General features: G+C 39.9%; 3 protein-coding genes and 1 long non-coding RNA gene across 10 annotated transcripts in view; 1 reads left to right on the top strand and 3 right to left on the bottom strand.

Moving 5' to 3' along the window:
- Window positions 1–61: 61 nt before the first annotated feature.
- anxa3b (annexin A3b) lies at window positions 62–5,412 on the bottom strand. 2 transcript variants are annotated; one of them, XM_046375032.1, is made up of 14 exons: window positions 5,278–5,412; window positions 4,159–4,201; window positions 4,003–4,050; window positions 3,727–3,814; window positions 3,478–3,572; window positions 3,241–3,354; window positions 3,062–3,152; window positions 2,841–2,920; window positions 2,326–2,382; window positions 1,850–1,943; window positions 1,183–1,278; window positions 1,023–1,081; window positions 513–635; window positions 62–388 (listed from the first exon to the last, which is right to left on the bottom strand). In XM_046375032.1, exons 2-14 carry the CDS (start codon window positions 4,168–4,170, stop codon window positions 329–331), a joined length of 1,017 nt encoding a protein of 338 aa, XP_046230988.1. In that variant the 5' UTR covers window positions 4,171–4,201; window positions 5,278–5,412; the 3' UTR covers window positions 62–328. The 2 variants fall into 2 exon arrangements, with proteins under 2 accessions (XP_046230988.1, XP_046230987.1); XM_046375031.1 differs by lacking the exon at window positions 5,278–5,412 and adding an exon at window positions 4,641–4,856.
- Window positions 5,413–5,645: 233 nt separating this feature from the next.
- On the top strand, window positions 5,646–16,034 carry si:ch211-282j22.3 (ER degradation-enhancing alpha-mannosidase-like protein 3). 2 transcript variants are annotated; one of them, XM_046375027.1, is made up of 21 exons: window positions 5,646–6,131; window positions 6,251–6,718; window positions 6,859–6,904; window positions 7,893–7,993; window positions 8,275–8,314; window positions 8,435–8,547; window positions 8,743–8,896; window positions 9,326–9,460; window positions 9,617–9,722; window positions 9,942–10,039; window positions 10,229–10,354; window positions 10,473–10,556; window positions 10,676–10,759; window positions 10,924–11,048; window positions 11,220–11,385; window positions 11,538–11,695; window positions 11,791–11,908; window positions 12,176–12,349; window positions 12,469–12,634; window positions 12,761–12,952; window positions 13,242–16,034. In XM_046375027.1, exons 2-21 carry the CDS (start codon window positions 6,567–6,569, stop codon window positions 13,499–13,501), a joined length of 2,598 nt encoding a protein of 865 aa, XP_046230983.1. In that variant the 5' UTR covers window positions 5,646–6,131; window positions 6,251–6,566; the 3' UTR covers window positions 13,502–16,034. The 2 variants fall into 2 exon arrangements, with proteins under 2 accessions (XP_046230983.1, XP_046230984.1); XM_046375028.1 differs by having other exon boundaries at window positions 5,646–5,918.
- Window positions 10,574–18,120, bottom strand: LOC124051553. Its single transcript, XR_006841843.1, has 3 exons — window positions 17,724–18,120; window positions 17,448–17,537; window positions 10,574–11,366 (listed from the first exon to the last, which is right to left on the bottom strand). It is a non-coding gene; the product is annotated as an uncharacterized LOC124051553 (long non-coding RNA).
- Window positions 18,121–20,439: 2,319 nt separating this feature from the next.
- Window positions 20,440–22,879, bottom strand: part of ank1b (ankyrin 1, erythrocytic b) — a 63,394-nt gene continuing 60,954 nt past the window's right edge. For all 5 annotated transcript variants that reach the window (XM_046375354.1, XM_046375356.1, XM_046375357.1 and 2 more), the window contains one exon: window positions 20,440–22,767. In XM_046375354.1, the coding sequence (XP_046231310.1) occupies window positions 22,690–22,767 (78 nt within the window). In that variant the 3' untranslated portion in view covers window positions 20,440–22,689. The remainder of the gene's footprint in view (window positions 22,768–22,879) is intronic.

The raw sequence follows: 22,879 nt of genomic DNA on the forward strand, positions 1-22,879 counted from the left end.
ATATTTGTGTGTTTACCTTCTTGCAATATACAAGAAGGTAAAATACTAAGTAACAAATTTGTGGTTGTTAAGTCACATGGAATACATAGAATTGAATAATATTCAAAAAGACATTCAAAAGCATCTTCATGAATAACACTTTCTTTACTGTTTGCTACGTGTGTGTCTTGATTCCACTTTAAGAAGATTAGTTCCTACCATGGTTAAGGCTAACTTCCAGCTAACATATCGGTATATTTATCGGAAAGCTCAGCAACTGGTCATCCTTATCATCAGATGCGCTTCGTCCCGTCCGCTTTGCTGCAAAGCTTCACCTTGTTTGGGATAGTTAGTCGTCTTGGCCGCACAGATGCTTTAGGGTGTCCCCAAAACTGCCTGAGACTTCAGACTACTTGAAGAAGAGAAAGGAGAGGGGGCAAAAAAGGAAATTATGTATGTGCCTCAAAAAAAATTAAAATGTATTGATATGTTGAGTTTAATGAACATATTTAATTTAGTCTGTGTGCCCGGACCTCTAACTGAGAGTAGAGGGAACATCCAAACAGCTTCTTGTACTCAGCTCTGATGTCCAGTAAGTCAATCTCTGAGCGACTGACTAGTATCCTGATCAGAATGGACTCTGTGGTTCCCAGACCCTGGACAAATTAAAATTTGGGGGTAAAAAAGAAACCGAAGGCACAGATTGGATCTGGATATTTCAAACAAAGAAGCAGCAGCCTCTTCTTCCTGAACAGCAACTCGTATCATTTGTTCACATACATTATCCTGCTTTTGTCTGCAGTTTCACGTTTTTTAGTTAATCTGGTTTAGAGCCCGTTGGCACATTTAGTCAAAGCAGCAGGAATAAAACAGTGGCTTAACATTCCTTTTCACGCCACTGGTTCCCAATACATTTGTACAGTGCGGTTAAAAAGGACAGTGCAACCAAACAATATGTGGATTTTGTTTTCAAAGCCACTGGTAGAGCTACTGGCTTTTGGGTTTAAAAGGCCCTCATGGTCAATACATAGTGCACAACTCACCTTCATGCTCTTGAAAAGCCTCTCGGCAAAGAATGCAGGAACATTCTTCACACACTTAACTAGACAAAAACATAAGTTACTAAATTAAAACATTATTTTTAATAAGTTTTATAGACCTCTGTTCAATGAAATAGGCAAACAGAATGACACATTTTCTCACCAACAGCCACAAGCAGCTTCTCCAGGTTTCCAGACATTTCGCTCTCAATGCTCTCCTGCAGAGTCTTCTTACTGATGCCCTTGTACTCTACCAGAGCTGCAAAAACATAACAGACATCTGAATACAACTTTTATTCTCCTGTTGAAGGCACAGCTGGATTATTTTATGAATTTGTGTTTTAGCCAGGCGAGCAGCATGGCTCTAAGGATGACTAAATCACCCTGTTGGTCCATGAATTTGACAAACTTTGGTGATTTCCTGAAGTGTCACCATGGGGTTCAGATTTTTGGCTCTTATTGAAATATCTTGAGAATTACTGGACAGACTGCTATCAAGTGTGGTGAAGGTATCCATGAAGCTCAGAAGATGAATCCTAATAACATATCCCAATTTTTTTTTATCTAGCGCCATCATCAGGTCAAAACTTTAACTGATTTAACTTTGATTTGTGACTAAATACCTGCGATACTAATGATGATCCACCAGCCACAAATGTATTTTATCTCTACTGCTGGTGAAGTGATGGTGATTGGTAAACATTTTAGCTGCATTTAGCTAGAGTTATGCCTTAGTACAGCCTCACAGAGCCACAACCATTGCTGTCGACCTTTAGTATTTTTTTATTACATTAGCATCTACAGAAAAAATATGTAAGAGGTGTACCCACTCTGTCGGAGCTGGGGAATACTCCTGTGGCACAGGATATCAATAAACTTGGCCTCGTCAGTCCCCCACTTCTTCTCTCCTGCTTCATACAGGGCCTGGGTGGAATGAGAGCGAGTGTGGTTTTCAAATCCAGTGGATGCAATACAAGTAACGCTTTTGAACACAAGAAAAGTAGATTGAAACTTGAATCAGCAAGAGAGCTGTTTTCTGTGGTGAGCTCGGCTTTCAAGCTCCATGAATGTATCAAGTCAAACTGAAAATGCCAAAATAACAATTGAAGAAGTATGCCAGCACCGCCCTTACAGACCAGTAAGACATGGTAGCTAAACTGCTCTGTAATGTTTCCTGTAGCGTTAGACACATAGAGTCTGCACCACGTTCCAGTAAAAACACAGAAGTATTCTAAATGTATTTGAGAAAGAAGCAGAAAAACAAAGGTTAGCTACATGATAGAAGATTCAGTTGCGATGAATGCACCTTAGCATCTGCTTTAGCTTTGGCAGCATCCACAGTGGTGCTCTCGTCTCTCTTCCCCTGTGAAATGACCAGAAGTGTTAAGTTAGTGATTTGCTTTAAACTGAAGTCCAGTTGCCCCAACTTAAGCTCTTCTACGCAAGATGATCTGGATGACTGAGAATCTACACAGACAGGTTAGCAATACGTATTTTATATACTTGCTCATTTGAGTGATGAACCTTTTTAAAAACACTTGTAATATTCTTGTAATATTATAATATAAGCTAAACATTGTTTGTACTTTGATAAGTGATGACAAGTTTTCCAAAGATTTACTGATCTTGTAGAAAACATTTTATTTGTGCTGATTGTGTGACTGTATTGATTTCATTTTTGCTTCATATAAAGGCTTTTAGCTGCAATTATAGATCAGAAATATGAAACAGCATAGGAATGTTCAAAACTGTCTGGCTACAATAAATGTAATGCTTTAGTTATGATTCTCATCTGTTGGGAACATAAAACTCTTTTAGTACCTCAGCCAAGGTTAACAGCGCTTTGCCATAATCCCCAGACACCTCCGCCTGCAGATCATGAATCATCGATCTTCCAGTTTCTTGCATGAAACAGCACAATACAGAATATTTCACAATAATCTAGACACCGCACACCATGAACATTTGCCAAATATTTCACAATTGTCTGAGCAACTATGCAACCAGTGAAATTACAAATATTTTGTGCTGAAGACACCAACCTGCAAGGTATGCTTCAGCGATGGCCTTGATCTGCCTGTTGGATCTCGAGGCAAAGATTTCTGTCAGCGTACTCTCTGTGGTCCCCGCCCCCTGAATGGGAAATGGTATTTACTCCCTTTAGAGTGTAAGTTTTAATCAGCAGGCCAAGACAGATTCAGTTAATACCACACAAATTCACCTTGATTGCTTTCATGATTTCCTGACAGTCGTAGACAGCAGGGGGCGTCACCAAGGCCACTAACAAGTCCTCAAAGTCTCCATGAGTGTCGCCCTCGAGATCAGCTACTAAAGTCTGATGGAGGAAGGTTGATAACACACAAACCTGTCAAGATTCATCATTATGTGTCTTTCGCACAAGACTCAGAATTAATATTATAATACTTATAATTTTTATAATTAATATCCATTTATGTACCCTTCCTGTGGCTTTCTCATAGGCCTTAGAGATGAGCTGACGCTGAGCGTTACTTCTTTGGGTCAGCACCTGAATTAGAGTCTTTTCTGTTGTACCTATAAAGAAGAGGACAACGCAAAACAGGCTTAGCACTCAAACAGCATCAATATTTTATGGGTTTATGGCCATATATATTCCACTAACTGACAGAATTAGTAAAATATGATAAAAATGCTTAAAATGTCAGATAATGGTATCTCACCAACTTACCAATGCCCTCTATAGCCTTCCTTAGTGCAGACACATCCTCTTCCACTTTGAAATTTGCCGTGTCCTTCACAGTTCCTCTTGCATTGGACTGATAAATACAGAAAACATTCAGAGGCTCACACATAACCATGAATCAACCAGTAGCCAGGTTGTAGATTAAACACAATAAATGTACAGATGCATGTATTGATTCCTATTAGTTGTGGGCTATCCATCCAAATCGGTATGCATCCTCTCCATATTCATGCGCACTAAAAGGTAAAATTACCAACTTACAGTCACAGTGAGTGAGGAGGGGGAGTCTAAGAGCAGGTCCAAATCATCCTACAATACAAGTCAACAAACATGCCAGGATTTTCATATTTATTTTCACATGTTTTAAGCTTAAAATCTAATTTAAATTATTTTAACAGATAGCCTGCAACTACTTACCCAGACAGACATTGTTGTGGTCCAAGAGTCCTAAAGTTTCAAACTAGGGAAGAGAAAAAGCACACAGAATTTGCATCTCCACGACAATGCATGGTGATATTTTTATAAATTATAGCAATAATTTGCAGTGGACTCCGGCTTGTGATTGGTTTTGCCGTCTCTGCATAAATCTTTTTCGCTTCATCCTCTAATTTGGCATCCACTTCGAGTAACATAATACAGTCACATTTTATTATTATTACATATCTCCGTGGTAATCCGCAGTAGTTACAGTCTCCTTTGTCAGTTAAAGGTTGGGTAAGACAACAAGGTCGAGTAGACACGTCTAAGAGAATAAATCTACAGAAAATGAAACCCAAATGTCGACCGCTGCAGTCCACACAACAACAACAACACAAGAGTAGAAAACAATACTGAACACTGACTCAGGATGAAATAAACACTGTGATCAACGGACACAAAAACGACACTTCTCGTCTTACCTAAGCGAGAGCACAGGTTTGACGGCACAGAAGAGGAATTTCACAGTGGGCCAAAATCGCCACACCTTCCGGAGAAGTTGAGAAAGCAACGCCCATATCAACGGGAGGAAGTTGAATCACGGAGACCTTTTCCTTGTTCGTACATAGCAACAGTGCACCGCAACGTCTCATGTGTTACGGGATTTACATCTATTTAGGCTCATCTGTAACTCCCACCTCAGCAACATCTGCTGCAGGCGATGTATAAAACACAACCATTTTAGTATCTTTAAAAGCCTTTAGGTTTCAGCAATAACCCGACAACATCTGCAATGATCTGTTGGAGGGTCTAAAAGTCTTGTTTGCTCTCTGGGCAGGGACAGGGATATGAGTCAGAGAAAGACAGAGGGAGGAAAGACATACTTGTTCGTTTAGTCTATTCAAAACTGACCGATAGCCCCCCCAGTGGGGGCAATTAGTTTGTTTTCAACGGAAATAATATCAACAAGACGATACAGCCGAAGTCCTCTTGAAAAGTGGCAGCAGTCGAGGATGCTTCAGACTGAAAATATTAGCACTGATCATGTGTACAAACAAATCAATGTAAAATCCAGATAAGGTATATACAGTGATACGCTGAGAGGAGAGGGACACTTACGACATCTTGTGGCGAATTGTAGGGACTACAGTAGTGACTTCTTTTGTGGTGACACCGCTTTACACTCTTCAGTGGGTATGGACATGTTTTTAGGTTATTACTGTATTCTTGATTAAAATCTTAAACAATATTTATTTATTTGTTAAGCGTAAATATTTATTCAAATACAGCATGGTCAATTAAGTGAGATAAAACACATTAAAGTGTTGGGTTAGTTGACTCCTTTAATTGAGGAAACAGAAAGAAAGTAACAGACATCATCCTTGACTCCGCCTATCTTATGACGCGTGTCTTTGGGCCCAAAGATTTTTTTCCCGAAGTACAGTCTGTCAGGGATGCCTTCCACTCTGTCCGAACAAAAATCCGACATCTGTTAAACAGTCAGACTGAAACTCTCCGCTCATTTCTACCCTGAACCCTGTTTAGTCATATATTCATCAAGTTAAAAGGTAGAAATTACCGAAAGGAAGACTTCACGTAAACTGACGTGGAAGTAGGGCTTGCCTGAGATCTTTGCGCAGCCCGTTCAGCCCGCTGCGGAGAAGCAAAAAGCCTGCCAGTTATTTGACAGCTAGGCACTCGACGTCAGGATACCGTACAGCCATAGTGATACTTGGCTACGTGTCATCGGCAATTTAACTGTACGATAATAAGTTTACACGTCAAGTGAACCACTTGTTTTGAACAAGATGATCTTTAGACCTAGGTGGCTTTATTTTAGTAAATTAACGTTAACCAACCTGCATTGTTGACGGCGAACTAGCAACTTGTTAGCTGGCTAGCAATAGGGAACCTCCTAGCACTATTATGGTTAGCAAGTGTTAGCTACATTGTCTTACTATGTCATTAATTTGGTAACTACCACAATATTTTCTTCATAATTCTTTACCATTTTAGGCTCAACAATAAGTGTGCTGTTATCCATGTGTGGTCTTTCTCTTGTTAACCGGTGCTTCGTGGTTGGTTTTATCAGGATATCGTCAACAGTCGTTGTTTATCGAGGCTCAGCTGGAGCTATCTTGTGTTTACATGGTCAGCTGAAGTGCTCTGTGAGCATGTGATAGTCGTAACAATACTGGATCAACTACAGAACAACCTCACTGGAATATGGAAATGGAGCTGGGAGGAATCTTACATTTATCTACATCCGTCTCTCTCCCAAAACGAGGATGATCGGGGCTCTAAAGGAGGACACCTGTGCCTGCTGGACTGTTTGACTTTGTGTGGGAGTTGGACAATGGACAGGAGTTTGTTTGTCCATATTAAAGCTTAACCCGAAGCAAGACTACATGAGGAGAGTAGGAAACAAACAGTGCTGGGGAATGAGCCACACATCTGGCACAGGGATGATGCTAAAGGCCCTACTGATCGCCAGTCTTCTTGGCTGGGCGAAATGTCAAGAGAGTCAGAGCATGACGCCAGAGGAGAAGACTGTTATCAGGTGAAGACATGTCTAGACTGACATTTTCATCATTTTTTACATGTGTTTTTGAACAAGCAGATGCTGAAGACGACGAAGTGTTGTGAAAATTACAGGTTGGTGCCATTTGATTAATTTATTTCTTTCCCTTTCTTTTGCAGGGACCAGATTGTTGAAATGTTTGATCACGCTTATGGCAGTTACATGGTAAGGTGTTTCTTTGATGTAATAATTCCGATTACCACTACATTTATATTTGTATGTATGAGGTTAAGAAAAGTTGAAGAAATACATCAACATTAGTTATTCTAACTTAATAACTTAATTGTGATTCGAAACCTACATATTTCTGCTTGTTGTCTTCATCGAGGAGGTTTGGTAAAGAAAACTTCAAACTTCTATTGTCAGTATATTTTTACATACACTGGAATTCTTGAAAAGCTCAAATCAGTGGCTGGACAGAGGAGTCAGTGAAGTTAGGTCTGATTTAAGATAAGATGAACTTTATTGATCCCGCAGTGGGGAAATTTACTTTACAGCTCACAAGAACAAGAACATTTTGTGAGGTTATTCAGAAGTTAAATAGGCATTTTGTCAGTCTGATACAGCAGATGCCAGTAGAACATTCTGTGATTAGTGGTGGTCTCAGTAGTATTCATTTGACTTTCATCAGTGATGACAGAGATGTCTTTCAGGAATTAAGATTACACAGATATACACATAAAAGAGATTCCCTCATTATAACTCAGGTGCTGTTGTTGGCTATGAAAGAAACCCTTTAAATGGTGTATGCACACTTTAATCCCTTTAGTTCACTGACTCTCACTTGTGGTCCTCAGTATTGTCCGCACAATACTGCATTTTATTTGGTAAGTATTAATATTTGAGAATTTAAAAATTTGTTCATCAATTTAGACATATACACAGCAGGCTAATTTACAGTTTGAAATGCTCAGTGCTCTCCCTGGTGTGGAGTCTGGGATATCAGATTTAATTTTAATCCCAATATCAATCTTGAAATAGCTAGGAAAATAACGGTTTCACTAGTGATCCAGAAGTTGTCTAGGGTGTTTAGCTTTGAGCTGCTAGTTTCTTTTTCTGCCTAAAGAATTCGCGAGCCTCCAGTTGTCTTTCCTTAATGATACCATGACTGTTAAATGAAGCTTGTAGGCAGTTACTGTTGTTTGTGTTGCAGAAATATGCCTATCCAGCAGATGAGCTGATGCCTCTGAGCTGCAGGGGGAGAGTCCGTGGCCAGGAGCCCAACAGAGGGGACATTGATGACTCCTTGGGCAAGTAAGTTAATTATCAACGAACAGACCATCTATCATTTTAGGTCAAAGCCACATGTACTGGCTTTATGTGCTGTGTCTTCCTGGAGTCTTCCTTAACAGAGTTGTGCTACAGTTGCTTTTTTAAACTCCTAGATTTCTGCTACTCAGATTAGAACTACATCAGGTTATAAAAATATCACTTGTTGTATAAGTCAGAGGTTAAGTGGGGCTAACAAAAAAGCAAGACAAACTCCACTGTGCTGTGCCAGAGGCTTTCATCATTTTTTTCTGCCTATTCTGTAGGTTTTCTCTCACATTAATTGACACCCTTGATACCTTGGTGGTGAGTACTTACTTTTCTTTTGTTTACAAGCATAAAAAGTTTGATCTGCTTTTGTTTCTGAGTCATTTTTTTCTCTCCCTACTTGATAACAGATTTATTTTTCTGTGTGTGCAAGAGTAGGTCTTAAATAAGCTTGATGAGTTTGAGGACGCAGTGAGGAAGGCTGTGAGAGATGTACGCCTGGACAACGATGTGGTGGTGTCTGTGTTTGAGACCAACATCAGAGTTTTAGGGTATGAAACATGTCTGTGATTTATTTGGCCTTGCACTGTATTTATAAGTTGATGCTGTTTTTTAACAGATTAACATTTACAATATCTGACTGAAGTGGAATCAGTATTGTGTCTTACTATTACTAGACAGAAATGTCCAGCTGAATAAAGTATCTCAATCTGTTGTATCTTCTTCCTTCCTTTAATTTTACTCAGAGGGCTTTTGGGAGCCCACGTGATGGCTGACCTTTTACGTCAACGTGGGGAGAGGATGCTGTGGTATCGTGATGAGCTCCTACACATGGCCAAAGAGCTAGGCCATCGATTACTGCCTGCCTTTAACACCACAAGTGGCCTTCCCTACCCAAAGGTATTCCTTTTATTGTTGAATATTACAGATATTATTTAGAGGATATCATAATTTGGTCATGATGTCAAAACTGACATCCAAATTAAAGTTTGGTCTCATCTTGAACCGGAGCATCTGTAGGTTAACTTCATACACGATATGTTAATGATCGTCTAAAGTTAGGCGTGATATAAGATGAATACTACCTCGTTTTCTGTTATCTTTGCTGTCATCTTGACTCTAACCCTGGTGGACATTTGCACTCTACTAAGGGCAATTTATTGTTTTAGTTGTATTATGTTCAGATGGAGCAGACACAGCATAAACAGTTCTTCACAGACAGTGAACTTCAGAAGAACTAATAAACAATTTATTGCTTATTTCAGTAACTAAGTAAAATTTAAGCTGATTGAAGGGATGAGATTAACTTCTCATTTTTGGGTTTTTCAGGTGAATCTGCGGTACGGAGTGCTAAACCCACTTTCACGCACAGGCACTGAATCAGACACCTGCACAGCATGTGCTGGAACAATGATCCTGGAGTTTGCTGCCCTTAGCAGACTATCAGGAGAGTCTGTGTTTGAGGTACTACACTCTCTTTTTTTTTTTTTGATTAATATACCTTTTAACTTTATTATTTTTTTTAAAAGAAATTATAGCTGTTGCTGAAAGATAAAACTATAATTTAATTATGTCATTACTTTTACCAGAACAATATTAATTCTTATAATTGTTTTAAAGGAAAATGCAAGGAAGGCCCTGGATGTCCTCTGGGAGAGGAGACAGAGAGGAAGTGACTTGGTGGGGACTGTCATCAATATCCATAATGAAGAATGGGTCCGGAGGGGTGAGGCAATTTAAACACACGCAATGCACAATGTAAAACCATCAAAACTTTGGTACAGACAAGAGATAAAAGCTGCAACCATACATGCTCTCTCACAGACAGTGGGTACACAACATTATTCTGAAATACACATGTAGTACATATTGTCATATATGACACTTGGCTATGCATGCACCATATTATAGTAATTTGACTGTCTTCTCACGTCTGTGTTTTCAGACAGTGGAGTTGGTGCTGGTATCGACTCATACTATGAGTATCTGATGAAGGCCTACATACTCCTAGGAGACAATGTTTTTCTGGAGAGGTTCAACATTGTAAGTCCTCCATCACTGCTTGTCCATATAGAATTCTGTCCCCAAGAATTTGATACTTTTTGTATTATACTCCCTGTTGCATCATGAGTGGCCCTTAGCTGATCATTGTGTTCATATTCTAATTGTTTCCTGAAGACTTTATTCACTGTTTGCTAATGTATGATGTATCATGATGTTTCTCTCCAACAGCACTACAGTGCCATTATGAAGTACATCAGTCAGCCTCCCCTGCTGCTCAATGTACATATGCACAACCCCACTGTGAGTGTGCGCAGCTGGATGGACTCTCTCCTGGCATTCTTCCCTGGCTTACAGGTCAGGGATGCTGTCTTAAGACTGTACTCAATTAATCAAATTTGCTAACATTAACACATGGTAGAGGGCACAGATGTTGTTGCACACATTCCTAGAGTGATGTTGATTTTTCACACAGGTTTTGAGGGGAGATCTGAAACCAGCCATTGAGACACATGAAATGCTTTACCAAGTCACCAAACAGCACAAATTTCTTCCAGAGGTAAATGATCTCTGCTCTGCTGTCTTCAGTTACATAAAGTAGGCGTGTGTTGGCAAGATAAAGTATTTATTGTTTCTCATCTCATCTCATCATCTCGTCTTTGATTAAACTCCCTGCAGGCTTTCACTACAGAGTTTAGAGTTCATTGGGGCCAACACCTACTGAGACCAGAGTTTGCGGAAAGCACCTACTACCTCTATAAGGTGAAAAACCAAAAGGCACACACTGTAATTCCCTTTTTCTAAAAATACGACACTCCAGGTCATTTATAAGTAGGCTAATTATTGATGCGACACCACCATTACACTGAGCAAACTGAATGTTCCATGTGAGATGTGTGGTTGAGATATTATCTTTATCTCTGCAGGCCACTGGCGACCCCTACTACCTCAGAGTGGGACAGTCCATTGTGGAAAAGCTCAATGCCTATGCCAGGGTGCCTTGCGGGTTTGCTGCTGTGCAAGATGTTCGAACAGGGATGCATGAGGACAGGTATAAAAACGCTGCGAGACAGGTCTACACTGATATTATTTAAAACTAGTCTGCTAAAACCTGTCTGATGATAAAATAACTGTTATAGTGCAACTAAAAAATACTTGTATCTTCCATGAATGCTTAATAACACATTTTTCTCTGTATATGCATGTTTATACTTGTGTGTAGGATGGACTCGTTTTTTCTGGCTGAGATGTTTAAATACCTCTACCTGCTGTTTTCGGAGAAGAGTGAGCTTCCCATAGATATCGATGACTACATCTTCACCACAGAGGCTCACCTTCTTCCTGTATCTTTATCCACCACCAAGCCACCCTGCCAAGACAACAATACGGTATATAAATTATACTGTATATTAGTGTTCAAAAATAGGTCCTTTGTGTATTATTACATTATGGAGTCTTTTATGACTTACCATCTGACCTTTTCATGTGAACTGACATGAGTGTAGAAGCTAATAAGCTAACTGTTAGTTCTGTGTTTTAGGAGACAGTTGCTGTCCCTCAAGAAGAAGATCTGTTCACACACTCTTGCCCCAGCATGGAGACGTTGTTCCCCAACAACCCCTCATTTGCCAAGACCATCCGGGACGGCTACAAGTACCTCACAGGGGTGGGACGAGCGTTCCACCCCTTACCTGTCAGGTATGTCCAGCTGATTTTAGAGAGAAATCCCTCAACAAATTTGTTAGCCATGATTACTTTGAGTTTTAACTTGGGTGTGTTCGTATTTTTTACAGGGAAATTGAACTGCCGCTCCATGATAATGGTATGGAGCCAGTAGAGTTCTTGAAAAGTATGGGCATTTCTCTTACTCCACTAAATGAGGTCATGGCAGGAGGCACCAGAAGTCAGAAGGTATTTTACTTTGTACTCACCACATGACAGGAAGTCCTGCCTGTCTTGCTGCTTTTTATATTTTTAGCTATTAATAGCAATATTAATAGAAATTGGGATCAAGGTAATAAATGTACTGCTTTGAAGGTAAAAACATTGCCTGGATACAGGATCACAGTATTCACAAATTCCTTGCTAAACCGTAATATAATCTCAACAGGTGATAGCATACAACTACCCTTCCTTAAATGAAACATGCCAATTGTTTTTAAATATGAATCCCGTTAGGAGCCTAAGGCAGTGTACCGGGTGAAACTTGTGGCAGAGGTAAACCAGATGCCTGAGGAGGAGGAGGTGGTCCCTCATATTGTTCAACTCATATCCCCCCCTTTCCTGGGAAGGACGGTCCTCACAGCAGGACCTGCCAAGTTTGGAATGGACCTCACCAAGCAGGAGCACGGGGTGAGCTCCCAGTGTCACAGTACTACAGTATAAAGTACCAACATTAAAGATCCCACGTGTAATTGTAACATGACAAAAAATTAAAAATGCTACAAGTGCTCTACTTTCATGTGCTGCAGGTGAAGGGCGGCATAGTGAAAGCCTCCCCCTACACTGCATGTGGGCCAATAGATAATGCAGCAGAGGTTAAAGGCCATATTGCCCTGGCGTTGCGCGGTGACTGCATGTTCGCTGCAAAGGCTCGCCGGCTACAAGAGGCAGGAGCCATAGGAGTCATCTTTATAGGTGAGGATGAATATCGGGGAAGGTGAAACAACCTCAAAACATAATATGCTGAGATTAAAATCTTTGCCAAATACTAAAGGCTGGACCTCAAAATGGTTACAGTTATTCTCTTATTCTCCTTTTCAGACCACCGTGAAGGAAGTAATAGCAAGGACACTCCCCTCTTTCAGATGGTTGGAGATGGTGACTCCACTGAAGACATAACCCTGCCTTTGGTCTTCCTGTTCAGTCGCGAGGGTGTCATCCTCACAGCCGCTCTAGAGGAACATCACAATGTGGATGTGCTGCTGCTATCCAAGGAGAGGCAGCTGGGACATGGTGAGGAGGAGGAGGAGGGAGTTTAAAGGATAAGGCTAAGGATATTCTCTGTTGTTATTTTTAACAAATCCTATGAAAAGGACAAAATCTGAAAATTGGGCTTTCGCAATCCTCAACCCATTTGTTCTTACTAAAAATAAATTTTATGTTATCATCCCTAAATTAGATTTCAACATTCAAAATTACAGTGATTATTCAGAAGGCAAACTGCAATTACATCAAATGTCAAATCTCAGTTCTTTTCTGTTTTAATTTGGAATACCATCTGTTGTTCCTCTTTATTGTGCAGATAAGATGGAAAAACCTCTCGGCATGAACATCAAACTCCGCCTGGCAAGGGAGGGGAAGCTTGAGGAGGGAGCAACAGAAGGGCCTACCTTGGAGTTTGTCTTTGAGAAAGATGAGATGCTTGTAAGAGAAGAAGAGCTCAGAGGACAGCAACAGTTGGAGCAGCAGTTCTGCACAAAGGCAGCAGAGAATGACAGAATCCAACCGTGCTCGACATCTCAAACCCCAAACTCTGATACTGGACCAGATGCAAACCCTTGACCAGTGCTGATCCCGGAAGAGCCAAGTTTCCAAACACTGATCCCTCATCAGTTTCTGAATGGCATGTGCCTCAGAGTCTCTCACTGCCCTACATGGAGCCCTAACAGACCCAGCCCTCATGTTTACAACCAATGAAGGAGTCAAGCAGTGCGATTGCTACACTCTTGTCCTGTCATGACTTTGAAGCCTAAAGATGGTTCTGTATTTATTAGACATAGAGTCAAAGTGGAGCTTTTATTCTATGCTGTGCGGGTGAAATGAGGGATCATGAGCCTAAATTAGGTGATAAAAACCAAACAGCTGTAAGTTACGATGACTGGGCTGGTGTTGCTCACACCAAATCTGAAGTGTTGCTACTGTAGGAAGAAAGAAGCGTCGTTTTCATTACTCTAACTGAAGCTGCCTCACGTTGTCTCTCCTCCTATAATCTGGAAATCATTCTCCCTCCACCATTATGGAGGAATCCTCGAGTGCCCTAAATGAACCTTAAGAAGAGGAGGAGAGAGGAGGCATCTGGAGGACCTTAGAGCAAGGAAACAGATGTATCTCATGCAGAGGCTTTTAAACGGATGCCAACACCCCTTTGGTCAAATGTCTTTATTGATTGACCAGCTGACCAGAGTAAACGGTCGGGCTGTTCTTTAAACACAGCACATCAGGAAAAACTACTTGTGAAATGACTGAATCATGAACCAGTCAATCATAAAATACACTCTTGTAAATTTTTTTCATAGCCTCAACCTCAAAGTCCGTTATCAGCCTGGTGTCACTAAAGGGTGCATGAATAACACACCAATATTTCCAATCAGTTCTCCTGTTATCAGTGCACTTTCATTTTTTGCACTTTTCATGTCATTTTCGGTGCAAATGTCCTAGAGCAAAAAAAGTTGTGTAATATTTTTAATTTATGTTATACACTTAATGTTTACTTACATTACATTACGTGTGCTATGTAAGTAAACTCATTTTAACTCAAACCATAATCTTTTTGTCTATGGAACCAAAGGGCTTGCTCTTTTGGCAATTTCAGCTCCTCCATCTTTTCCTTGCATCTTTCTCTTGATCGCTGCAAGGAGCTAAGAGGTGTGGATGAGACCCTAGTGAGGGAAGCAGGGAGACTTGCTGGCTTAATGAAAAGCACCCTGAGGACCTTTCCGCTATGCCCTCTCCCAACCTACTTTCACTCTGTTTATACGTCCTTGCGGAGGGTTCACCAAATGAATGCCATCCCAAACCAATCACATTGGAGTTGAGGTGGGTTATAAAACCTTCCCTCAGCAAGTCTACATTGATGCGGACTCTCATTACATTTTGTTCTGAACGCAGAAAAAATCAAATGTAAAATTACCTCCCCCTAGAAAAACCAGTCCAGGCAAAAATGCACTCTGCTAGGTCTTTATGCAGCGCAGTTTATGTTTAATGTAGATTGCAGCTTTTCACTTCAACAACTAATGGAGTTTATATCTGTTGCGCAGCACTGAGACAGGAGTGGGTATTATGAAAAGAGTAAGAAGAAAGAGAAAGACAAATGAGAAATACATAAGGGTCCATCAGCACAACTGTCTGGACCAAAATTATTAAACCTTGAAGTCATGCCTCCGATTATGAGAGCGCACTGCCTGAGGAGATACAACATGCTCATTCTACGGCGCCTGGGTCTTAAACCCACATGATCATGTTGAGGTACCCAGAGAAGTGAATTATGAGGTGGCTTCACATATGATTATGACCAATACATGAAAGTCCGTCAGCAAAACAGCCTGGACTACAGCCTATAGCTATATAATTTACTATATCTTAAGCATTCATGGGCAAACACCAAGGGCAAGTCACGAGCTTGCTGAGGTACCTGCTGAGTGAGGGATCACAGATCACTTCACATTATGACTTAAGAGGACAGTCTGAAACTGCTTCGTTGCATTGTTGATGTCGACTCAAAGCCCCTGAACATTTTGGTGGAAACTGCAAAGTAATAGCATGAATGGCTGATTTGTTATCAATTTTCAAAGTTTTAAACACCACCACCTGGTCTTCTTGCTTGCAATGCCTATTCAAGAAGTTTGGCAAAGGGACCGGACCTATGTGCAAAGTTTAATTTATTTTCATGCATGGGAAGGACGATTTCATGGTAGTAATAATAATAATCCTAATAACTACAACATACTAAATGTTCAGTAATAGTGGATTAGTACTTGGCCAGTAGGGGGAGTTAGCGGCCATAACTTCTCAGTAATATAATGTTAGCAAATGAAGGAGAAGAGCTGGGGCCAATTATTTTATTTTATTTTGTAATTATAAGATACTTCAGGGAATTTCAAGAGTGAATGCAATTTGCGAGGTTGATCCATTTGATGAAGTGTCTGTGTGTTGATGGGTTCTGCATTTTCCCTGTGCTGCAATGTGTGTGTGTGTTTGTGTGCGCACGGTGTGGAATAACTTATGTCAAAGAATGCATCTCAACTAAAACATCATTGCCATCAGGTGAGACTCTCATCATGCAAGGAATTAAGAATAAAAAGTCTGTAGGATCGACCACTGTGAGTGTTTTGAAAATAAATTAGAATTTTTCTCAGGCTGTATGCTACTTCTCTCCTATAAATAACAATGTGATCATTGTTAATTTGAAATTAATTATGTCATCTTAAAAACATTGAAAAAATGACCAAAGCTGTTTTGTTTGTTGCCACTGAAGTCTCCGAGTACCTCTGCAGTTGTTCATCATCCCATCTACATTATGTCAAGATGTTTTGTTTATATCCAACTTGAAATTTAAGGAAACCTCCACAGTGACATCTCTTAAGATTGCTGGAGTAGTTTTTTATTTTATCTGAAATGACAACAAGTGACAAGTGTGACTGGTACAGCTGTACACAATTTTCCTGATGCATTTTAGATCCAATGTTGTCTCTTTTGTCAAGACTTAAATGTACCTCCTTTACGTCTCTCAACTCAGACTACATAAACTAAACCATATTCTGGGCATTCTTCTGTGTAATAACTTTATGCAACAATTTGGAAAGATAACTTTTAAGTTCATTCACTTATTTCATTATCATTAATTATTTGCTGCATTATTTTTTGTCTTCAGTAGTATGCATTATGAAATGTGATATTATGTTTGTCTGGGGAAAACAAACACTTTTTGTGCCAGAGTATGTTTTCCTTTACGTTTGTTTAGTAGACCTTTTCTTGATGCTGCTGTTTCAATTTCAGTTCTTAATCCAGCATGACATTTTATTGTTTTTAGACTGGATGAGGCTTTGCCAGTCGGTATACCTCAGGACTGTGTACTGTATACTGTGTTCCTTTTGTCACACAGTGAAAAGGACCATAGGCAAGAAGTGAGAAATTTACTTCATTATTTTGTAATGTTATTTAACTTTGTGTTTTTGTGTTGTTTTATGAGGTTTCTGTTGATCAGTCACTGAAAGTCAAAAAGTGCCAAAAGTTATGCATGATACGGTTCCTGTTTCACATTTTCGCTGTATTTAGATTATGACTGAGAGCTGGGGTAATCCCATCAATCACATCATTTTAATACACCTGCTAATCTAGTTAAACATTTGCTCCTGAACCTTTTCTTTCAACCACAGTATTCGTTAGGGTATTATTAACCCAATGCGTGTTGTTTAATGGATTGATTAAAATTAAAATAATGACTGCACTAAAATAAGATTGTGAATTTTTCTCAGCACATGCCACTAAAATCAGAAGACAACAACTCCAAATATGTGTGAAACCTGCATCTGTTAAAAAAAACAAACAAACAAACAAAAAACAAAACCGACTGTCTGTAAATTTCTTATTCAGAATCAGCTGCATCTGTCTCTCCTTCAGCAGGCTCGTCACTGTATGTACACACAACCCCTCATTAAGCCTCACAGTCCACGAAATAAACAGATTCAACAGGCTTATTCACATAACGTGTAAATACGTATTCACTTACCACACAAACTGCTGGAGGATACCTCCTGGGAGCTGGCACTAAACATTCACTGCTGAAGTGCTTGCAAAACACCTTGGTGTTGGGTGTTATCTGTATGAACATAACACACACAAATGCGTTCCAGTGAGCATAAAGTCACATCTCTAAGATGGGATGAACAAACAGTAAGAGAGTTAACGTTACGTTGTAAGGCTGAATGCTAACTTTAGCATTGTTTTCTAAAGCTAACGTTTACTTTTAGCTAACATTAATTGGTTATCACTGAAGAGTTTTTACCTTAAAATATGGAATGATGTGTTTACTGTCCACCGTTTATTCTGCCGCTGATCAGCTGGGAGGCGGTGAAATGATAGCAATCCGTCAGATAACAAAGTTTGGGTCCCTGACAACCTGGAGCTCAAAAGTTCCATGGCGTCCCAACGTTTGAGCTTCCCGCCTGGAGCGTGACATCAGACGAAAATGGCTGCAGCGTGGATGTGGTATTGCTTAAACTTGCTTTGTGCCTAAGGATTAATCTGTACAGGCCTAACATTTGTTGTCATTGAACTTTTAGCATATTGTATCATGGCTGTGAATCTTGAACCACATTATGCGCACACAGCCCTTCTAAGAACTGTCCTTAACTTGTACTACTAGGAGAAATCCTTTTGAAACCAGGAAGCGTGACAGGGGGTCTCTCTGATATAGCTAACCCTTTTTATGCCTGATTAAATGATGTTTTTATCAAAGTCTCATTCAGGTGACAAAAATTTGGGACACATTTAAAGGACAACATTTTCATTAAAAATGAAAACAAACAAAAATGATTTTAATAGTACATTTTTTTTTTACCTGTGTAATCAGTATCATATGCTTTATATTTGGAAAAAGTGCATTTCCTAGCAATGCAAATGTAGCAGCCAGATATCACATTAGGTGCTTGTACCACTCTCAGCTTTCACTGAGCGCACAATAAGCCATATAGGACCATTTGGTATCTTATGTTTAAAAAGCAGAAATACACAAAAAGCCCACAGTGATCTGACTTTTTACAAAAACACATACAACATTTATGTCACATCTTTATTAATTCTTGTAAATGGTTTGAGCTGGTGTACAGGATAAGATGATCTATACATATCTTCATGGCAGAATGATTCTGACTGAAAGGCTTGTATATATATGTTCACGTTTGTTTATCCTCTCTCCAGGACAATACAAAAGAAAAGAAAACAAGTGGTCATAGCTACAAAGCCTCTACATTCCCCATGATGTGGGCATTGGCCTAGTCTACATAATGCTTAAAGAACATCCATAACAACTTAATGAGGGTGCATAGCATTCTAATTAAATATATTTTGTCATATATTTATACATATATTTTCATAAAAACATCTTTTTTTTGTGCATGTGCGCAGTTGCATTCCTTAGGATAGAGTAATATGATATTGCGTTTACATTGTCATGTATCCATTCTAAAAGGAGTATAGGTGAGCTCTATTCTTCGCAACAGTTAAAATCTTACAATACTCTTTTTTTATTATGTTTTTTTAAATACATCATCGTAGGTTACATGTCCTCTCAAGTCACAAGCCTGGTAAAAACTTTCTCTCTTTTTTCCCCAGATTCAACAAGTACTATCACACACACACACACACACTCTCTCTCTACATACAACACAAGCATGGTGGAGCTGAATTGTGCAGAGATTCACTAACGAGTTTCATTCAGACGACAAATCATAATTATGTTTATGTAAAAATCCACCCGAGGGCAAAGAGATTTTAAATGAAAATAAAATTACTCAATGCATCATTGAAAAAGAGTAAACTCCGCTAGATTAAAAATAGTATTTTAATATTTTAACTAAACAAAGGGATAAAGAATGCGTTAACTAAAGCTATAATCCTAAAGATTTCAGTGTTGGGTGATTTAGCAACATCTGCTGTTACTGTTGGTAAACATGTTCAGGAGTCAGAATGTTATAAATACTGAGGTCATGAGTTCTGTCTTCCCTGATGAAACCTTAATATCTAACACATTTTTGACGATCCACCAAAGAAAAGTGTAGTACTCTAAACACATTTGAAAGGTTTCTTCAAACACGTTTTGCATCTGCAGCCTTGATGGATACTGACAGAAGAGATTACAAGATTCGTTTTGAACACTAAAGAATGCAGTATTGGTAATCACTAATGCTGATCAAATGTTGTCCTGCACGTTACTCAAGACATCATGTCCAGCACAAGGAATCATCCTTCTCCTTTTTGATTTAAATCCTGCATGTGAAAGACCAACATCGCCACTGTGAATAAATGCCACAAAAATATAAAAAAAATTGGGTTTAATGTGAAGAAAATCTTAAGGACTATGACTTTCAAACTAGATTAAGTAGCTTCGTTTAAAGGGCCAAATCCAACCTCTTTCTTGTGCTGATACAGTACAAGATGACAAGGAGAGACTAATAAACAGAATGGGTGAGAGTGAGTCACATAGATACTGAAGGAGTCAGTGGCTGCTCAAAAGCTGTCAACACAGCGTGAACATAGAGAGGGTGTTCTGGATGAATTCAAGGCTCAAAATTAAAACCTTCACTTTATGAGAAAAGCTGCTTTGGTAAGATTACTGAATAGGTCAAAAAATATAACACTGTAAGGACTGTTTTTAGTCTCGCATGTCACAGGAAATGAATTAGTTGTACACTAATTCACAGAAATTGTTTTTGTTTAACTTGGCGTGGCTCTTAAATGGTTCTAAATGAGAAAACGAGCTCCCCACCACACACACACACACACACACACACAATCTTGCTTCATAACTTCTTACCAAAAACCCCACCGTGCACCCCCATCCCACCCCAAAGGCCCCCAACACCAAAGATTTCTGGACCACTTACTTTGTGTACTGCGCTTGTCTTTTGAGAGGACTCTGAAATTAAAAACGGAAACATTTTTGTTTCTGACAGAGCAGAACTGAAAACCTGAGTGGAGTAACAGTGGAAAACGTGATACGTGTTATACTGGATGAGGCTCTCACGTGCACAGACTGAGAATGGGGAAAATTTGTGTAATGTGTAACTAATGTGTCTTATTCATCCATTCATTCAGTGTCTCACTCATTCAGGCTACAGTAGCAGTTACAGTACATAAATATTGTGTTTTGATTTCCAGGAATCGTGTGCTACTATGATAGTGCTGCCGTCAGGTTTCTGCATAAAGTGTTTCAGAGATGAAGAGAATGATAGGTGGTTTACAGTGATGCCAGTGTGTCTGAAAAGTGTGAAACACTTAACAACTAAATTACTCACAAAAAAACAAAAACAAAACATGGAGTTAGGTGGTCTCCACCTCACGGCAGCAGCAGACTCCTTAATAGGTATTGGTGTATTAAATTAACACATCCTGGTTTATATTTTGCTACGTTAAATGCTGTAAAATAAATAATCCCTCCCAGGCCTCCACAGTCCCATCACTGCTACAGCTGAGTCATCTGATCTTGCGTCAGCGTGTCCTCTCTGACTTGTTCCCATCAAGGTCGATGGAGCCATTCAAACATAAGCACAGCTGCCCAGTGTCAAAAACTTGACTGCTGTTTGTCCAGATGGAGTTTCTGTCTTCGATGAGGAGTTCAGTCGGTTACATCTTTCAATTTTAGATCCTTAATGGAGATATGCAGAACCCCAGCCTCCATCTTCTGTGCTCTTGTTAAGTGTTATTGCTGTAGCAAACTTCGAAAAAACTATCCAACACTTTGACCAGGCAACAGTTATTTAATTACGTGTTCTGTGATTATGTGTGTGCATATGCATGTGTGTGTATGTGCTTTTTGTTTGAATATATGAATGTCTGTGTGTCTTCACGATTCACGAGTCTGGGGTCAGTGTTAATAAGACAATCACAGTGCTACCTGTCTGTCCTGGCTGCACAGCTCCTACCACAATAGCATGTTGTCGTAGCAACATTTTTGTTTTGCCATCACTAAACCTAAGAATCCTCCAAATGACTACATCCTCACATGAATCAGATCCTCCATTGCTCCACTTCATTCACTGTTTTAAATGAATGAACCAGAATTCGACAGTGGGGCCCTACAGCCACTGCAAAACAGATAAAGAGGGAGCACACACAAAGTTAAGTAACATTAAATGGAGAAGCGAAAGATGTGATGGAGAGGGCTGTGATTTTACTGCATATTGACTGAGGCTACTGACAAAGGATGTGAGTCAAGGTGACGTGCTGCTGGAGAAAAAAAAGGAAGAAGGTAGAAAAGGTCACAAAGCAGGAAAACGGCGATCTTTGTGTCGTAGAGCTGCTGCACTTTGCAATCAAGCAACCAACCCCTTTCCAAAGAAAACATTCCCCGCTGTCCGAAAAACTCATTTCTCCCGAAAACACGAGGGGTGAAAGAGCTTCACGTCCCTATCAAGGTTAGACAATGCTTAAAACCAAGGTGGACCGGTTTCAAAGGAATGGATAACAAGAAACAAGCTTCATCCACAAAAGGGGGAAAAAAAGACGCCAGCGCACGCAGACAGGAACACTCACAAGCAGGGGAGCACAGCGGCTTTCTCATTCCAGCACTGAGCGCGCCATGACATCACAGGGGCAGCGAGCCAATCATGAGGCAGGGCTCAGCGCCAAGCCAGAAGCAAGAAACACATGCGGTAGAGAAGAATACACGCACACATACACACACATACACGCACTGACACATGTCCACGTAGCATAGAGTGCATATATCACATTGAGAATAACAGGGGAAAGGGTCCAGTGAAAGAAGCATTGGTAGGCTCAGCAGAGGCTTAGCTGTATACAGAACCATCCATTGTGGGACTTTTTTTTGGCTGTAGTATTATTGGACTCAACTTGCTTTCCATTCCAGTTGGGCGGGAATAAGGTCCTTAAAATGGCCTGCAGCCCAAGCATGGGCCATCCCCATACCTTGTACCCCTTCAGTTTGTAGATAATGACAGTTCAAAAGGTCAAAGGGCATGCACCAGCAGTCATCATGCGATTACAGTTCACAGGAAGCACTTTTTGTTACTTTTTTTTTTTTCTTGGTTGTTTTACCGACATTTATGTAAAAAAAAGAACCATCATGCCTTAGTCTAGTTGATATTTTTCTTTACAAATGTTAGAAAACTACAAGTCGAACTCCTCTTTTTTTTTTCTCTCTGTCTCTTTTCTTCCATGGTGCTCCATGGTCAAACGGCGAGGATGATTCTGTGCCATTTTGTAGTTTGCGCTTCTTAGTCGTTGTCTTACTATTCCTCTCCTCCTTTGCTCCTTCCCTTGTTCGGTCTGGTGGTGTTTTTGTGGAGGATGGTTTGGCAGTGGCTTTCCTAGGGAACAGAGAAAGACACCAATAACACGCAAATAATGTTGGCATTCCCAAAAAATATTATCAAAGCGCACTGAATGCCAAATCCAGGGTTCTAATATTGAACGTAAATA

The sequence above is a fragment of the Scatophagus argus genome, chromosome 20 (assembly GCF_020382885.2).
Source record: "Scatophagus argus isolate fScaArg1 chromosome 20, fScaArg1.pri, whole genome shotgun sequence".
Classification (NCBI taxonomy): Eukaryota; Metazoa; Chordata; class Actinopteri; family Scatophagidae; genus Scatophagus; species Scatophagus argus.

Bases quoted from the DNA above. Each gene is read 5' to 3' on its own strand.
- anxa3b (XM_046375032.1), bottom strand. The intron at 1,944-2,325 runs GTGCATTCATCG...CATTCCACCCAG, and splicing joins AAGCTAAAGCAGATGCTAAG to GCCCTGTATGAAGCAGGAGA. The intron at 389-512 runs GTCCGGGCACAC...TTCTTCAAGTAG, and splicing joins CCCTCTACTCTCAGTTAGAG to TCTGAAGTCTCAGGCAGTTT.
- si:ch211-282j22.3 (XM_046375027.1), top strand. From the start codon at position 6,567: ATGAGGAGAGTAGGAAACAAACAGTGCTGGGGAATGAGCCACACATCT. The intron at 9,461-9,616 runs GTACTACACTCT...ATTGTTTTAAAG, and splicing joins CAGGAGAGTCTGTGTTTGAG to GAAAATGCAAGGAAGGCCCT. The intron at 11,909-12,175 runs GTATTTTACTTT...GAATCCCGTTAG, and splicing joins GAGGCACCAGAAGTCAGAAG to GAGCCTAAGGCAGTGTACCG.